Below are 17,517 nucleotides of genomic sequence, written 5' to 3' on the forward strand. Positions count from 1 at the left end.
GGAGATGTGTAAAGAGAGGCTTCTTTTTTTTTTTTTATTGGTTGTTCAAAATATTACAAAGCTCTTGACATATCATATTTCATACATTAGATTCAAGTGGGTTATGAACTCCCATTTTTACCCCAAAGAGAGGCTTCTTAGGAAACGGTGACTGAAAAGGGGCATTTTCCACACATTGAAATGTAATCAATTCTCACCTGCTAGTCTCAAAATCCTAGAAAGTGCCTTTTCTATCAAAAACCAAGTCTTTGGACAACTGAAGCAGGACAAGTTAATGATGCTTAGTCATTTATAGAAATTTTTTAAAAAATAAAACTATCTAATATCTTAAAATATACTGGATAAAATTTTATGACAATCTTTCAGATTCTATATATGTTGTTTGATATAAATTTACTGTGCCACTCACTATCTGTGTATGTGTTTAGGGTACTTCTCTGTGCCTTAGTTTTCTGAGCTATAACATAGTTACAGTAGCTACCTCATCGGGTTATTAGAAATAGATCCATTAACATGTGCAAAATGCTTAGAACAGAGAGATTGCTTTCTTATGAAGAAATTAATTAGGAAATAAAAATATATTCCATGAGATAGTTAAAGCATATTTATCAAATTATAACTTTTTTATAGCAATTTCAATAATTTTATATAATATAAATTGTATGAGACTTATTTATATTATCACCTCATAAAATATCATCTGTGTCTATTTCCCATTAAATTTTACTCTAATTCATTTATAGCAGATATACCCTTATTTTTATATTACTAGAAAAGATTTGGTTGTGATATCTCTTAAAACTCACTGAATTTACCTCTAATTTTTCATGACTCTTATTTGTTCCTCAACTAACACAGAGGTCAAATCAATCTCTCTCTCTCTCTCTCTCTCCTTCTCTCCCTCTCTCTAATACACACACATTTGTTTTTAAAAAACAAATTCATGTCCTTGCTTACTCCTTGTTTCAAATATAGCATGAAATCCAAGAGACATATTACATTGGGTTACTTCAAATAATAAAAATTATTTTTATTATCTTACTTTATACCTTTATATAATGGATAATTTATATTAGAGCTATATAGAAAATATTAATTAAACATCTTAACTTTTTATTAGCCTACTTTATAAAATGCATTTTTACTTCTCATTAGTGCTTATACTATACCTTGAAATAGGTATTGACACATTTATTTGAAATTTAAAAATAAAGGCTTTTGTTCCAAAAGAAAGTTTTATTTCGTTGATAGGGTTGACAGTGGGGACAACGAGAACTTGATTTGTTAGTTAATTTCAGGTTGCTATTCCAATGAATTCAATTAGAGAAATCTACAAGTTGAAGATTTTGGTGAAAATAGCCTTAAAGAATGAGGTTACTACATTTTGTCAAAAATCATTAGAAAAACTATATTGAATTTCCCCAAACTTTTATTATATTGGGTTAAATAAGGTAACTAAGGAAAAGGGCAAAAAGAGTCATTAATATTTTTTTCCATTGGACTATTAAACCCATTTTGTTTGTCTCTTGGAAACTAAGACAGTAAATGACTACATTGTTCGTTGACAAAATATTTTGCAAGTCAGTGTATTTATAAGTCTTTGCTTACAATAAAATTGGGGTCAGTATTATCATTAACATAATTTCTAAAATTACATTAATTTTTGATAACGTAATTCATCATGAGCTCAAATAATTGACAAAGCTTAGCAAAATACTTCCACACCCATCCATTTCCTTATGTGAAATATTTCTACCAGCTTCAGCTACACCATTAAAAAGCAGGAGTAAAATATGCTGAAGGCATATTTTTATACCAATAGAAATATCTTTCTATGGCTATTACACACTAATTGAGAAAAAACTCAAATATATTTAATCAGAACACATTCCTAATAGGTTTTAACATTTATTCTTCCCATGGTGGCACACACCTGTAATCAAGTGGCAGAGCTTTGTTCTGGAATGGATGGTTTAAGGAAGTAAATCTTTTATGAATCTTTTCCAGAAGCTGAGTGAGACTCAAGCTGTGATGGGTGAAGAAGTAAAAGTTACTCATATTAGCTAGGACTGGGAGATGTTGGGTCATATTTATGACTTGGCAATGTTTATGATTTTGTTTACATTCACATGTAATTACACATTGATCATGCGTTTGTCTTAACCATCATGGTAACAGGGTGGCCTTCTCTTGAAATTGTTAATGTTAAAAAGAAAGCATCATAGCCTAGCCACAAGGGCCAGGCCAGGTCCCTATCTGGCAGGGTCTACTTTTTTCTCTCTTAGACTAAGCTTCTTCATTGAGAAGGCTCTTAAATTGTCCATGTGATTCTTTAAGGGAATTAAAGATACCACTTAACATTTTTCAAATACACACCTATTTTACAAACTCTTTTGTGGCAATGTTCTTTGGATGATGTATTTAGTATAAGGATTTCCAGTATTAATTGTTATGGGCCAGGCTATATGAGCAATGACCAAACAGACTCCATTTTACCCTGAGACTCCATGTCATGTAAGAACTGCCTCCTTCATGGGAAAATCCCACCTCTGTACCCACCAACAAATGCTTAGCAAAACATACTGGCAATGCAAAATGGTGAAATTGTTCCTTCTATTCTATTAAGATATACTTGTACAATGTATCCTAATTGCATAGAATGTTAATGTTTGTCTAGACCTTAGTAACAATTCTTTAACTTATACTCAAGTAGCGTTTTTTTGACCTACTTTCCCTTCTGCTTCTGATTTAAGATCTCATGATTTTTGTTATGGTTTTGAATTATGGCAACAGCCATTTGTGATTAATGTACTGACATGCTTTACTTGTGGTTTTAAACAATAAAAGGTGTGCTCTGACCCCTGAAGGGGGTTGAGGAGTGCCAAATTGCAGTCTGCCCTTGTCCCATCAGCTGGTGAATAAAGATGATTCCATCTCCTGCTTTAAGATTGACTTGGTGATTTATTGCAATCTTGCCATAACATAATTACAGAAGCATATTTTACTAAAAACATGCAAATGCATGCTATAAAAAATATTAGCTTCATTGAGATGTAACTAACAGCAGGGGTGCTTATACCCTCCAAACTTCAAGATAGTTAACACATCTATCATCTCAAATAATTACCATTTTTAGTGGTGAGAACAATTGAAAATTGACACCAACCCCCAAGCCACATGCTAGTGGTATTTGGAGGTGGAGAGTTTGGGATGTAATTACAGTCATGGGGGCAGGGGCCTCATGATTTCTTTGGTGGGTTAATGAGAAGAGAAAGAGATATCCAAATAAGCAAGCTTGCTCTATCTGGCCCATGGTCCCTGTGCCACCTTGGGACTCTGCAGAGAGTTACCAACAACAAAAAGGCTCTTACCAGAGGCAACCTTGGACTTCCTAGCCTACAAAACTGTAAGGAATTCATTTCTGTTCTTTTCTGCAGTATTCAGTCATAGCAACAGAAAACGGATGAAGACAATAGTTAAGTGTAAAAAAAAAAAAAGAAGAGAGAGAAAGGTCAGAGGAAAAAGTCTCCTCCTAGTTCTGGGAAACGAAACTGAAATCAAGCCAGTTTTCTTCCTTTCCCCACCTCCCAGAATCACACTCACGCTGTTGTTTCTCAGTCCACTGCAGCTAGATTGAGACCGGAGGATACAGAAGCTTTCACGGAAACGGGAATGAAGAAAACACTCTCCTCTAACATCCTAGGAGGAGGAAAACACGGTGTCACATGGTTCCTGCACTAAACTAGATGATTTTCTGCTTCTTTTAGTAGAAGAAATTTGACAGACAATCAAGGTAAGTACAATAGCCCTTATTAATGTTACTATCATGTATGCAGAAATTTATTGAATAGGAAGAATTTTACTTTGCATTTAGGAAACTGAAAAATACCCCAAGAAAAGTATGATAATACTCTAAGACTAGAGCTTCTGGACTTTTTGTGCTGTGACAGGACTCTGCTTATATGAGTCATAACATTGCATAAACAATATAATTGAAAACTAGGGGGACTTTTATGAATGAAATGCCCCAAGGCATAATGGCATTTTCAAAAAGAACAGAAAATGAAAATTTTAAAGTTTATATACTTTCCACTGTCTAAGGAATAGGCAGCTTACAAAACAGAACTCCCTAACTCAGTCAGACCCTGTCTGTAAATGAAATACAGACTAGGGCTGGGGATGTGGCTCCGTGGTTGAATGCCCCTGAGCTCAGTTCCTGGTACCAAAAAAAAAGAAAAGAAAGAAAGAAGGAAAACAGAAATTCCTACAGTTTCTTAAATATTAGTGTCACACAAGATTTATCTATAAGAGGCAGACAGACAGACTACTACAGGAAGTCCTTACAATTTTGGCAGCTTTATATTTCTGGTAGGAATTATAGTTGATGTCTGATTTCCCCCCCAGAAGCAATAAGTAATTTGCTTATTGCAAATGCAATAATGCAAGAGTATAGGAGGATTGAATTTTTAATAATTGCTAAATAAAGCTAACAAACCCCACAGTTAACCTTGACAGTTCATAACCCACGTGGTGGGTTCAGCCATGAAACAAATTGTGCTTCCTGTTTCTTACTGGTGGCTAGGATGCTAGATTTTCAGGTGGCTTTTTAAAGTATATAGAATTGCCAGGTATGGTGGTGCATGCCTGTAATCTCAGCAACTCAGGAGCCTGAGGAAGAGGATTGCAAGTTCGAGGCCAACCTCAGCAACTTAGTGAAGTCCTAAGGAACTTATCAAGGTCCTGTCTCAAAATCAAAATTAAAAAGGGCTGGGGATGTGGCTCAGTGGTTAAGTACCTCTGGAGTCAATCCTCAGTATCAAAAGAGAAAATTTAAAAAGAAATTTTGGTTTCAGGTAGAAATCTGTGAACAGTGGCATATATGAGGAAAACTCATTCCTCTCAAGAACATTCTCCAAAAGTTTCATCTTCGATAATTTTTAAGTGGTTTATTGAAAGGCACAACTATCAAGATGTAGTGGCATCCCCTCCCCCACCAAAAAATCTTAATTAAGCTTCTCCAGAGACCCTCACCATAATTGTTTTAATTAACAGAATACCAGCAAAAATTTATATGAAAGAGCTCAATATGCTTAGAACTTTCTATTTTCTGTTGCTCTGTCTTGCAAAATCTGTTTGGCCTTGGATTTGATGATGTTACCTCCGTTTTTGTGGTAAATTGTGTAAAACCTCTGACTTATCTACAAATTGAGAAAAAAAAAAAAAAGCACTTTCTGAGAACGCATAGAAAAAATTTCTTTTACGTAAAGTTGCAAGTCCCCCAACCCACAGGAGATAAAGTTTGTACAATTTCTAAACTCATGATCCAGAGAACTTTAGGAGATAGCCCCTCTGAACCTTGCAGTCAATAAACCTGCTTCCTGAAAATTCCTTAGGCATCCAGCCCTCTTCTGTCCCACAACAGGAAAACAGTGCATCATGTACTACTTCTGCAAGTATTGGGAGTTTGGTATGTTTTCAAAAGCATGATTTAACTTCCTGGTGTCAAAAATGGGTTTTCTCAAAGTCCATCACTGGTGATGGGCAGGCCTAGTAACACTGGAGCAGAGCAGTAGTCATACACCTTATTAAGAGTGAGATAGATCACTTTGAAATATAGGTTTACAGAAATTAAAATAACACCATCAATCAACTGTGGGTGGGATGTGGAAGTCAAAAAACTAATCCTAGAATCTGAGGCTGAAATAATAAATGTTATAAAAAATATAAGACCTTATAAAAAAATATAAGACCTCAGCTTTCCTGAATTGAATTAATCATTATTCTTGTTTTATTCTTAATAGTCATACATGATAATAGAATGTATTTTGACATATTATACATATATGAATTATAACTTCTCATTCTGGTTGTACATGATCTAGAATTATATTAGTCGTGTAATCATATATGCAGATAGGATAGTGATGTCTGATTCATTCTACTCTCTCTCCTATTACTATTCACCCTCCCTTCTCTTCATTCCCCTTTGTCTAATCGAATGAACTTCTATTCTTCTCTACCCACCTACTCCCACCACCCCACTTTTTTGTGAATTAACATCCACATATCAGGGAAAACATTCAGCCTGTTGTTCTTGGGATTGGCTTATTGTGCTTAGCATGACATTTTCCAGTTCCATCCATTTACCAGCAAATGCTATTTCATTCTTCCTTATAGCTGAGTAATATTCCATTGTGTTTGTGTACTACCTTTTCGTTATCCATTCGTCTGGTGAGGGGCACCTAGGTTGGTTCCATAGCTTAGATCTTGTGAATTGAGCTGCATTGAGGTAGCCATATCACTATACTATACTGATTTCAAGGCCTTTGGGTATATACCAAGGAGTGGTATAACCATTCAAATGCTGGTTCCATTCCTAGTTTACTGAGGAATCTCCATATTGTCCTCCAGAGTGGTTGTACACCAATATTCAGTCCCACCAGTAATCTATGAGTGTACCCTTTTCCCCACATCAGCACCAACATTTATTTTTACTTGTATTCTTAATAATTGCTATTCTGACTAGAATGAGATGAAATCTCAGGGTAGTTTTAATTTGCATTTCTCTAATTACTAGAGATGTTGAACATTTTTTCATATATTTGTTGGCCACTCACTTCTGTGAACTGTCTGTTCAGTTTCTTTCCTGTTTATTGATTGGGTTGTGTTGTTTTGTTTGGTGTAAGTTTTTTTAATTCTTTGAATGTTCTGGAGATTAATGCTGTATTTGAGGTGCAGATAGTAAATCTGTTTTCACATTCTGTAGGCTCTCTTCACTTTATTGATTGTTTCCTTTGTTGTGAAGAAGCTGTTTAGTTTAATTCCATCCCATTTGTTGATTCCTGATTTTACTTTTTGCGCTTTAGGAGTCCAGTGGAAGAAGTTGGTTCCTAAGCTGACATGATGTAGATTTGGGCCTACTTTTACTTCTGGTCTAATGCACAGGGTTTCTGGTCTAATGCCTAAGTCCATGATCCACTTTGAGTTGAGTTTGGTGCAGGGTGAGAGATAGGGGTTTAATTTCATTTGGCTACATATGGATTTCCAGTTTTCCATTTGTTGAAGAGGCTATCTTTTCTCTACTGTATATTTTGGACACCCTTGTCTAGTAGGAGATAACTGTATTTATGGGGATTTGGTATTGTAATGCCTCATGCATCACTTTTCTTGCTAAGAATTACTTTGACTATTCTGAGTCTCTTCTTTTTCCAAATGAATTTTATGACTGCTTTTTCTAATTCTATGAAGAATATAATTGGGATTTTAATAGGAATTGTATTAAATCTATACAGCACTTTTGGTAGTATGACCCTTTTGATAATGGTCATAATCATTATTCTTTTCATAACACACTATCATCTTTTTTCTATGCAAGTACTTCTTTTTAGTTTATTCATCTATTTATTTTATCATTTATTATGGAGAAATCCTTGGATTTTTAAATGAAGCATAACATGCCAAGTGAACCAATCTTTAGGGCATGGCTCTATGAAGTCTCTCTACATATTCATCTGTGTAACTACACACAGATCAACATCCCTGTGCTCCTCAGAAAATAATCTCCACACCAAGTCATTCTGACTTCTGCTGTACAAGAAGGCTCTATTCACTCAGGGTCACAGTTGTGAGATTCATCTCTGTTTTTGCTTGTATCAGTAATTTTTCATTAGAATGGCTGAGTCATAATTAAGTTTACAAAAACTGTCAGTGTCTCCAAGTAGCTGAAACAATTTACGTTTCTACTGGCAATGTCTGAGAGCTCCGTTGACCCCACCTCTTCACCAGCATGTCAGCCTTTCATTGTATTCATTCTGGTGGGTGTGTAGGGTCATCTCCCTGAAGTTTGATTTTGCATGTTGGTGATGGTTAAACATTTTGGAGCACATCTAGGTTCCAATCCATCACATCCACATTGTGACTGTCAAAAGTCACACTGGTTTCCTTCCTCCTGGTGGCTCATGACTTCTCCTCAAGTCCAGCTCAGAATCAGAAAATGCCCCAAAGCTTACCTAGGCTTCTTTCCTTTCTGAATTTTAATCCATCCGGCCTTTGTCATCTAATATGTTATCTCCGTGATCATTTCAAAGGCAAGTCAAGTAGCTTTCCTCACCTCCTTTCTTTTTGTTGCAGTGAGAGCATCGGCAGCCTTGGTGATCTCACAGGAAAGTGGTCTCCTTCCATTCCTTCTCCAGTCAGTTTTGGTAAGTTACATTTTTGGATGAATTTGTCTGTTTAACCTCAGTCTTCAATTTTACTCATGTACAGTTGGTTGCAATATTCCCTAACTGCTTTAATTTTTACAGCACCTCTTATTGCCTATTTGTGACATCTCTCTTATTTGTTGTTTAATCCTTCCACAGGTGTGTCAACTTCATTACTCTTTGTGGACAACTTTTGGACTTCTTTCTGTCTCTCTGTTGCAAGTATGGTTTCCATTTTGTTAGATTTTTGCCCTTTGTTGTCTTCCCTCCTTTTTCCTGGTTCACATTAGTTCTGTTGTTCTTTGAACTTACTAAATTGGCATTTAGTTTACTATTGTCAATATATTCTTCTATTTTCATAAAAGCACGTAAGGCTATCACGATTTGTAGAAATATTATTGAAACTGCTTTTATAAGTTAGGATGTGCAACAGTTTCATTGCTTCTAGGTTTTATATATTTTTCCTCTCTAATATATGACATTACAAGTTGTTGTTTCTTAATTTAACTTTTCATTTGAGTTCACTGTCATTCACATGGGGTGCAGCTTTTGCCTAGACCTCGTTCATGAAGATTTTCTCCTATGTATTTTACTAAAACTTTCTTACTTTTACATTTTCCATAGAAGTCCATTCCAAGTTAATTTTGGTATAAGGTGTGAGATAATTTAATTTTTGCATATGGATGTCCAATTACTCCAGCATCATTTGTGGAAACAACCATCCAATCTCCATTAAATTATTTTTGCATCTTTCTCAAATATCAGTGGGGCATATTTGTGTGGGTTTACTTCTGGTCTGTTCCACTGCTATATCTCTCTACAAGATCTTTCTTTGAATTTCTCCACTCCTTTTGTTTTAAATTTAACTGATATTTGCTCATGTCCTTCTTGTTTCCTTCCTTCTGCTTGCTTTGGGTTTATTTTGTTCTTCTATTTCTAGATTTTTTTGGAGAGAAAAATTTAGGTTATTGTTTTAAGACTTTTCATCTTTTTAATATTTGTCTATATTGCTGCAAGGTTTCCCTTTAACACTGCTTTAGTTGTGTCTTACCGATTTCGTTGTGTTATACTTTCATTTTTATGCATTGCAATGTGTTCCTTCATTTCACTTGAGACTTCCTCTTTGGCCCATGAATTGTTTAGAAGAGCATGGTTTTCTGTTTTGTGATTTTCCTCTTTTCTGTTATCAATTTTTATTGCAATTTCTTTGTGGCTAACAAACATTCTTTTTGGTTTCAATTTTTTTCTGTTTTAATGATTTTTTATTAATTTGTTCTTTTTAGTTATATCTGACAGTAGAGTATATTTTGACATATTTACACAAACTTGGGGTACATCGTATTCTAATTAGGATAACATTCTTGTGGATATATATGATGTGGAGTTTCACTGTGGGGTATTCATATGCGGACACAGGAAAGTTATGTCAGATTCATTCTGCTCTCTTTCCTATTTCTGTCCCTGCTCCTTCCCTTCATTTCCCTTTGTCTAATCCAATGAACTTCTATTCTTCCCATCTCCACTGTTTTGTGTCAGCATCCACATATCAGAGAGAACATTCTGACATTCTGATTTTGGAGATTTGCTTATTTAACTTAGCATAATAGCCCTCAGTCCATCCATTTATCAGCAAGTGTCATAAAGTCATTTTTTTAAATGGCTGAGTAACATTCCATTGTGTATATACACTACATTTTCTTTATGCATTCATCTATTGAAGGGCACCTAGGTTGGTTCCATAGTGAATTGAGCTGCTATAAACATGGATGTGGCTGCATCACTACAGTGTGCTGATTTTAAGACCTTTTTGTATATGTCGAGGAGTGGGATAACTGGACCAAATAGTGGTTCCATTCCAAGTTTTCTGAGGAATCTCCATACTTTTCATAATGTTTGAACCAATTTGCAATCGCACCAGCAATATATGAGTGTACCATTTTCCCCATAACCTCAACAACATTTATTGTTACTTTTATTTTTCATTGTTCCCATTTTGACTGGAGTGAGATAAAATCTCAGTGTGGTTTTAATTTGAATTTCTCAAATTGCTAGAGATCATGCACATTTTTTCATATATTTGCTGACCATACCTATTACTTCTGAGAACTGTCTGTTCAGATCCTTTGCCCATTTATTGATTGTTGTTTTTGTTGTTGTTGTTGTTGTTGTTGTTGTTTGGTGTTTTCTTTTGTTTGGTGTTAAATTTTTTTTAAGTTCTTTAAGTATCCTGGAGAATAATGCTCTGAGTAAAAGGTGGCATCAATTCTATCCCCTTCTGTAGGCTCTTGGTTTACTGTCTTGATTGATTTTTTTTTTAAAGAAGTTTTTATTTTGATACCATCCCATTTGTTGATTCTTGATTTTACTTCTTGTGCTTCAGGAGTCTTTTTGAGGAAGGCAGTTCCTGAGCTTGATGGAAAGAAGGGCCTACATTTTCTTCTAGTTGGCGCAGGGTCTCTGGTCTAATGCTTAAGTCCTTGATCCACCTGAGTTGAATTTTGTGCCTGGAGAGAGAAAAGAGTTAAATTTTTGTTTCAATTTTTTAATAATTTGTTGAAGTTTATTTCATCATTTAGGATATGGTCTATCTTGGCACTTGAAAAGAATGGTATTTTGTTGTTCTTGTTGCAGTGTGCTACAGGTGTGATAGAGAACCTGTTGATTGATGATATTGTTGAATTCTTCTATATCATCACTCTTCTGTTTAATTGTTGTATCAGTGGTTAAGACAAAGATATTGAAGTATCCAACTGTAATTGTGGATTGGTTGAAAACTGAAAAATCTGATCAGTACTTGACTCACAAATTTGCAACTTTTTTATCTGATGCTTGTACTTTAGGATTGCTATGACGACATCTAGTTAGACTGACCCTTTTTAATCAGTATATAATATTCATGTCTCTGGCAAATTTCTGTACTCTGAAGTCTACTGTACTGACATTCATATAGCTATTTATGTGTTCATTAATATTTGAATGGGCTTAGGAGGATGGTGTACACTTGTAATTCCAGCAACTCCGGAGGCTGAGGATTCAGCAATTTAAAAAGAACTTGTGTCAAAGTAAAAAAATTTAAAAAGAACTGGAGATTAGCTCAGTGGTAAAGTGCCCCTGGATTCAATCCCCAATGCTCTCACCACCAAATTTTTAACTGATATACTTTTTCTATTTTTTTACCTTCACCCCACCTATTATATCATTATATTTCCACTGCAAGTCACATAGACAGGATACAGCTGGGTCATATTTTGAGTTCAGGTTACCAACTTCTCTTTAAATGTCCATAATTAAGTCATTTGTATTGAATGTAATTATTGATACATTAGGGATTAAGTTTATTTGTTTGTTAATACTTGTTTTTCTCTGTTCTGTTTTTCCTTTGTATTATTTTCCTGCCTTCTTCTGGGTTACTTGAAAATGAAGTACAATTACATTTTCATTCACAATGTCTTTGAAAGCATCACTTTGTATGCATTTTCACTGGTTGCTGTAGATGTTATCTATATATACTTAACTTATGACAGTCTGACAGTATTATTGTACCAATCTCAAGTATAGAAACCTTCCCTTCTTCAATACGCCCAGAGTTAAGATCTGCCCTAAGGGGTTCAGTAGATAGAAAGGGCCCTGGTCCGTGGCATACACTGGCTTTCCTCAGGAAGATTCAGAGTAAGTATGCTTGACCAGCTATAGGTCATGAATAGCCCAATATGCTACTGTGGATTTTACTTATATTCCCTGAATAGAGAACTCAAAAGGTCACAATGGTGTTGCAACAAGTAACCTAATGATACCTCAAAAATGTTCATATGCATCTCATGAATATTTTATGACTATTTGGTCCTCCTCTTCCTTCGTAGCTATGATTGACATTCTATACTCTGTTTAGTTCATCTATCTATCATAACCTCTTTCACAAACTACTTGCATCTATATTTCATCTCATATAGTCTCTTTTTTATTTTCTAGAGCAGAATTGAATATTCCTAAATGATAAGGCAGATGCTCATTACAACAAATCACCATGAATAAAGATGAAAAATCTCTATGTATACAACCTGGCAGCATCTCCAACATACTTAGTGAATAAAACCAAGGAAAGAGAATTTTGCCCAGCCTGCTCCCTTCATATGAGACAACAAGTGCGCATATATTTGTATTCGATAGTGTTTCTCTTGGAGAATGTAGAAGAAATTGGTGATAGGAAATTTTTAAGTTATGTAACACATGAAATAATAACTTCTTTCAAAGTTTTACTGGTAAAACAATAAATGATTATTCTTTCTCTAACTATAGGTATCACAATGGCAGAGCAACTAAACCTTCCAGAAAATACAGATGACTGGACAAAAGAAGATGTAAACCAATGGTTAGAAAGCCATAAGGTTGACCAAAAGCACAGGGACACCTTGGTGGCCCAGGATGTGAACGGTGCCATCCTGAAGTGGTTAAACAAAACGAATCTTGTGGATATGGGCATAACCCATGGACCAGCTATCCAAATAGAAGAGCTCTTCAAGGAATTACTGAAAACATCCTCTCGAGATCCTACTCAGACATCCAAGGGGAAAAAAGGCAGTAAAAATATTCCCCCAAAACAAACTGTGAAGCAAAAGGAAAGTAAAGAGACTTTGGAACAAAAACAAAAGAATAACAACGATTCAGATGTGTCCAATGCCACTACGAGTCCAGTGGCTACAGGCTCCAAGTCACTGAAAGATGAGCTCATGGAAGATGAAACAGATGACTTAAAGGAGAAGCAGCCATGCCTAGAACCAACATGTATCCCATATCCTTTTGATGAATCCAGTGATCCATATCGTTATAAATTACATTTCATTCTACAGCCTGAAACTGGATCACGCAATCTCATCGATCCAGCACGTGAGTTCAAGGCCTTCACAAATACAAAAACAGCCACAGAAGAGGATATTAAGATGAAATTTAGCAACGAGGTTTTCCGATTTGCCTCAGCTTGTATGAATTCACGTACCAATGGCACCATTCATTTGGGAGTCGAAGACAAACCCCATGGAAAAATTGTTGGTGTGCAAATCACCAAAGTCACTAAAGAAGCCCTAATTGAACACTTCCATAAGATGATACATCAGTATTTTGAAGCACATCAGGTCCAACAAGCAGAGAAGTGCATTCGAGAGCCCAGATTTGTGGAAGTTTTACTGCCAAACAGTACTGTATCTGACAGATTTGTTATAGAAGTGGATGTCATTCCACAATATGCAGAATGTGGAGAGGACTATTTCCAGATCAAAATGCAAAACTGTAACAACAAAGCATGGGAACAAAGTTCAAAATANCCTACTGTCCTTCTGAAGAAAGAAGAAGAAATCATGACTGCCCTGGAAATTCTCTGTGAAAATGAATGTGAAGACACACTCTTGGAGAAGGACAAAAAAAAATTACTAGAATTCAAGGCATCCAAAGAGGAAGACTTCTACCGAGGTGGCAAAGTATCATGGTGGAACTTCTACTTTTCTTCCAAAAACTATTTTTCATCTTTTGTCAAAAGAGATAAATTTGAAAGACTGGAAGTATCAATTCAAAACTGTGCATATTCTTCTAAAGAAACATGTACCAAAATCCTTCATCTGTATCATCATCCAGGCTGTGGGGGGACTACCTTGGCTATGCATCTTCTGTGGGATCTAAGGAAGAAATTCAGATGTGCTGTGCTGAAAAATAAGAGAGTGGATTTTTCTGAAATTGGAGAACAGGTGACCAATTTAATTACCTATAGGGTAGCAGGCCATCAGGAATACTTACCAGTATTGCTCCTTGTTGATGATTTTGAAGACCAAGAGAATGTCTACATTCTGCAGGCTTCCATTGAAACAGCTATAGCTAAAAGGCACATTCAATATGAGAGACCTCTAGTGATCATCCTAAATTGCATGAGATCACAAAATCCTGAAGTGTGTTCAGGGAACTCAGACAGTATTGCCCTAACACAACAACTGTCTCCCAAAGAACAGAGAGCTTTTGAGCTTAAGTTGAAAGAAATCAAAAAACAGCATGAAAACTTTGAAGAGTTTTATTCCTTCATGATCATGAAAAACAATTTTAATAAAGAGTACAAAGAAAATGTGGTGAGGAATATTCTGAAAGGGCAGAATATTTATACCAAGGAAGCAAAGCTCTTTTCTTTTCTGGCTCTTCTGAGTTCATATGTGCCTGATACCACCATTTCACTCTCACAATGTGAGAAGTTCTTAGGAATCTCAAACAAGAAGGCTTACTGGGGAACAGAAAAACTTGAAGACAAAATGGGCACCTTCTCTACAATTCTGATAAGAACAGAGGTGGAAGAATGTGGGAAATACTGTGGAGTGCGCATCATTCACCCTTTGATTGCGATTCTCTCACTGGAAGAATTGAACAAAAGCTATAACTTGGATAAAAGTCAAATTATGCTGGATTTGCTCACAGAAAATATGTTCTATGATGCTGCCATAGGAAGAAGCAAATTTCTCCAAGATATGCAAACCCTGCTGCTCACAAGACAGCATAATGAACCTGAAGGTGAAACAGGAAACTGGTTTTCCCCATTCATTGAAGCATTACATAAAGATGAAGGCAATGAGGCAGTTAAAGCTGTATTGCTTGAAGGTATCAGTCGATTCAACCCAAATGCATTCATGTACCAAGCTTTGTCAAGACATTTCTACCTTAAAGAGAAGGATTTTAGCAATGCTCTGAAGTGGGCAAAACAAGCTAAAAAGATAGAACCTGACAATCCCAGTATCTCAAACACACTGGGAGAAGTCTACTATAATAAAATCATTTGGTTGATACAAGAATCTGGAGGAAATCGGCTTCTTGTAACTGATGGTACAACCAATCTTCTGGAATTAACAGTACATGCCTCCAGTGCATTCAAAGAATCTCAACAGCAAAGTAAAGATCAAAAATATGAAGTGAAGGAAAGACTGTGTCAGAAGTCAAAAATGATTTCTGCTACTGAAAAAATGGATGCTTTTCTAAGGGAGCTAGAACGTGGATATTTCCTAATGAATATTCTGAATGTGATTCCCTATGCATTATTTCCGATTGTTTTACTGTTTCTCATTTGTAAAGCACTTGAGAATATTCTGAGTGTGATTCCTTATTAATTATTTTTTATTGTTTTATTGTTTCTCATTCTTAAAGCACTAGAGAATATATTTTGACACATCATACATAAATGGAGTATAACTTCTCATTCTTTTTTGACAATAAAAATGACCTGTCTAAAAGAGGTATATGGTCAATTGTATATCGAGAAATTGTGATATTCTGGGAAATCCAGATAAATTCAAATTGTTCCTCAAGAACTTTATTTCTTATCTAACTTTGTTGCAATCTTCTTTTGAGAAGTCCTTTGATTTTTTTCTTTTTGATGATTACTTTGTCTTTCTAAAACCCAGGAACAACATTAATCAAAATAAAGAGGCCAAAATTTACAAGAAGGTAGCTGTATCTTTCAAGAATATGTAGTTATATTTATTTGTCCCTTAGCAGAATCACATAGCAGAGATGTTGGATCAAAGCTCCATTTGCCTTTTCAAGTAGAGAGAAATCAAGGAACCCTAGAAGCTTTAAAAGCAGACAAGTTTTCTGGGCTCCTAGAATATCTTATCAAAAGTCAAGAAGATGCTCTAAGCACCATGGAAGATATAGTGAACAAATATACTTTTCTCTCTGAACAATGTATTGTCAAAAGGCAGCTAAAGGAAAAGCAGAACTTTATCTTGGCCAACATCATTCTCTTTTGTATTAAACCTGCCTCCAAACTAGTGAAGTCAATTAAAAAAACTGAAGGAACATCTTCGAGAGGTCTTGCAACAAGTAGGACCAACTTACCAATATTCAGAACCTCCTTTCCTAGCTTCACTCTTATTGTGGTCAGAAAACCAACACCTGGATCAAGATTCTAAACAAAGGAAAAGTATGCTCAATCATTGCAAAATTATTTCAGATGGCAATATCAACCTATAATCGTACATAGCAACCTATTTCATATTTCTTTTTCTAATGTTTTTTTAGTTGTAGATGGACAACTAAAAACAATCTTTTTTATTTTTATTTATTTTTATGTGGTGCTCAGGACTGAACCCAGTGCCTCATGCATGCAAGTAAAAGCACTCTACCACTGATCTACAACCACAGCCCCCTACTGTATATTTCTTTAATAAAAGAAAACAATATGAACAGACTCGTCTGCAAGGAAAAATCGATCAATGCTTTGGAGAGACACCTGATATTAATTCTGTGTGGCAAAGTGGAGATGTATGGAAGGACCAAAAAGACCTTTTGCTTCATGTGCAAGGACAAGCTGAAAATAATTGTTTATACATAGAGTATGGGATCAATGAAAAAAATCACAATACCCATCACACCCATTTTCTTGCGTTCACTGCAAAGTGGCAGGAGCATAGAAAAAGTATCTTTTTATCTAGGATTTTCCATTGGGGGCCCACTTGCTTATGACATTGAAATTGTTTAAGAGCCTGATCTTCCTCCAGGAAGGTGGTCTCAGTACCACTTAAATTGTTTTAGATCCTAGACCTATATTTTATATTGGCAAATTTATAGACATAGCCCCTGACTTTTCATACCCATACAAACAATATTTAATTTACTATCCCATTAAGCGTTTGGTGATTCCTACAAAGATTATGGTGAAGAAGGAATGAGGGAGAGATGTGGAAAGCAGCAAATCCCTCCCTGGGTTTGGATAACATCATGAAGGACAAAATAATAAGGAGCTGTGGATGGAATTAAGAGAGACGGACTTAGAAAGTCAGCCATATGGAGCCCCACTGCTTCTTTCTTCTTCAAATGTGACTTTTTTTTCAGAATAAGAAAAATAAAATTGTTTTTGTTCCAAGACGTCACACTATCTGGGAAACGTTTCTCAAAAATACCTAAAACCTCTTAAGATGAGAAGCAACATTTATTCTGACCAAGTTAATCTTAAATGTATCTTAATCTTAAATGTGTTTGACATTTGGGGGTCTTCTGAGGAGAAGGGCCACCCAGATCTCTAAAGGTCATCCCCACAGAGGTCAGCAGATCTTACCAAAGTAGACTGGGGAATTAGCTACTGAGTTTATAAACCTCCCTCCAAACAGACACATGGAAAACTGCACCCAAACTCCAAAGGTTGTGAACAAGAAGAATTCTTGTGAGAAGATTAATGAGTCCCCCACCCAGGGGATCACAGTGCACTGGCAACATTTACATATAACCCATGTGTTGAACAGATGTAACCAATGAGATGGAATCATGGATATCATCAATGGCTGCCAAAACCATT

General features: G+C 35.6%; 1 protein-coding gene across 1 annotated transcript; it reads left to right on the top strand.

Moving 5' to 3' along the window:
* The first annotated feature begins 3,570 nt into the window (after window positions 1-3,570).
* Window positions 3,571-16,264, top strand: LOC107133861 (sterile alpha motif domain-containing protein 9-like). The gene is made up of 3 exons (XM_015476014.2): window positions 3,571-3,793; window positions 8,131-8,201; window positions 12,498-16,264. Exon 3 carries the CDS (start codon window positions 12,506-12,508, stop codon window positions 15,329-15,331), a length of 2,826 nt encoding a protein of 941 aa, XP_015331500.1. The 5' UTR covers window positions 3,571-3,793; window positions 8,131-8,201; window positions 12,498-12,505; the 3' UTR covers window positions 15,332-16,264.
* The last annotated feature ends 1,253 nt before the right edge of the window (window positions 16,265-17,517 follow it).

Source organism: Marmota marmota, unplaced genomic scaffold, assembly GCF_001458135.2.
Source record: "Marmota marmota marmota unplaced genomic scaffold, marMar, whole genome shotgun sequence".
Lineage (NCBI taxonomy): Eukaryota > Metazoa > Chordata > Mammalia > Rodentia > Sciuridae > Marmota > Marmota marmota.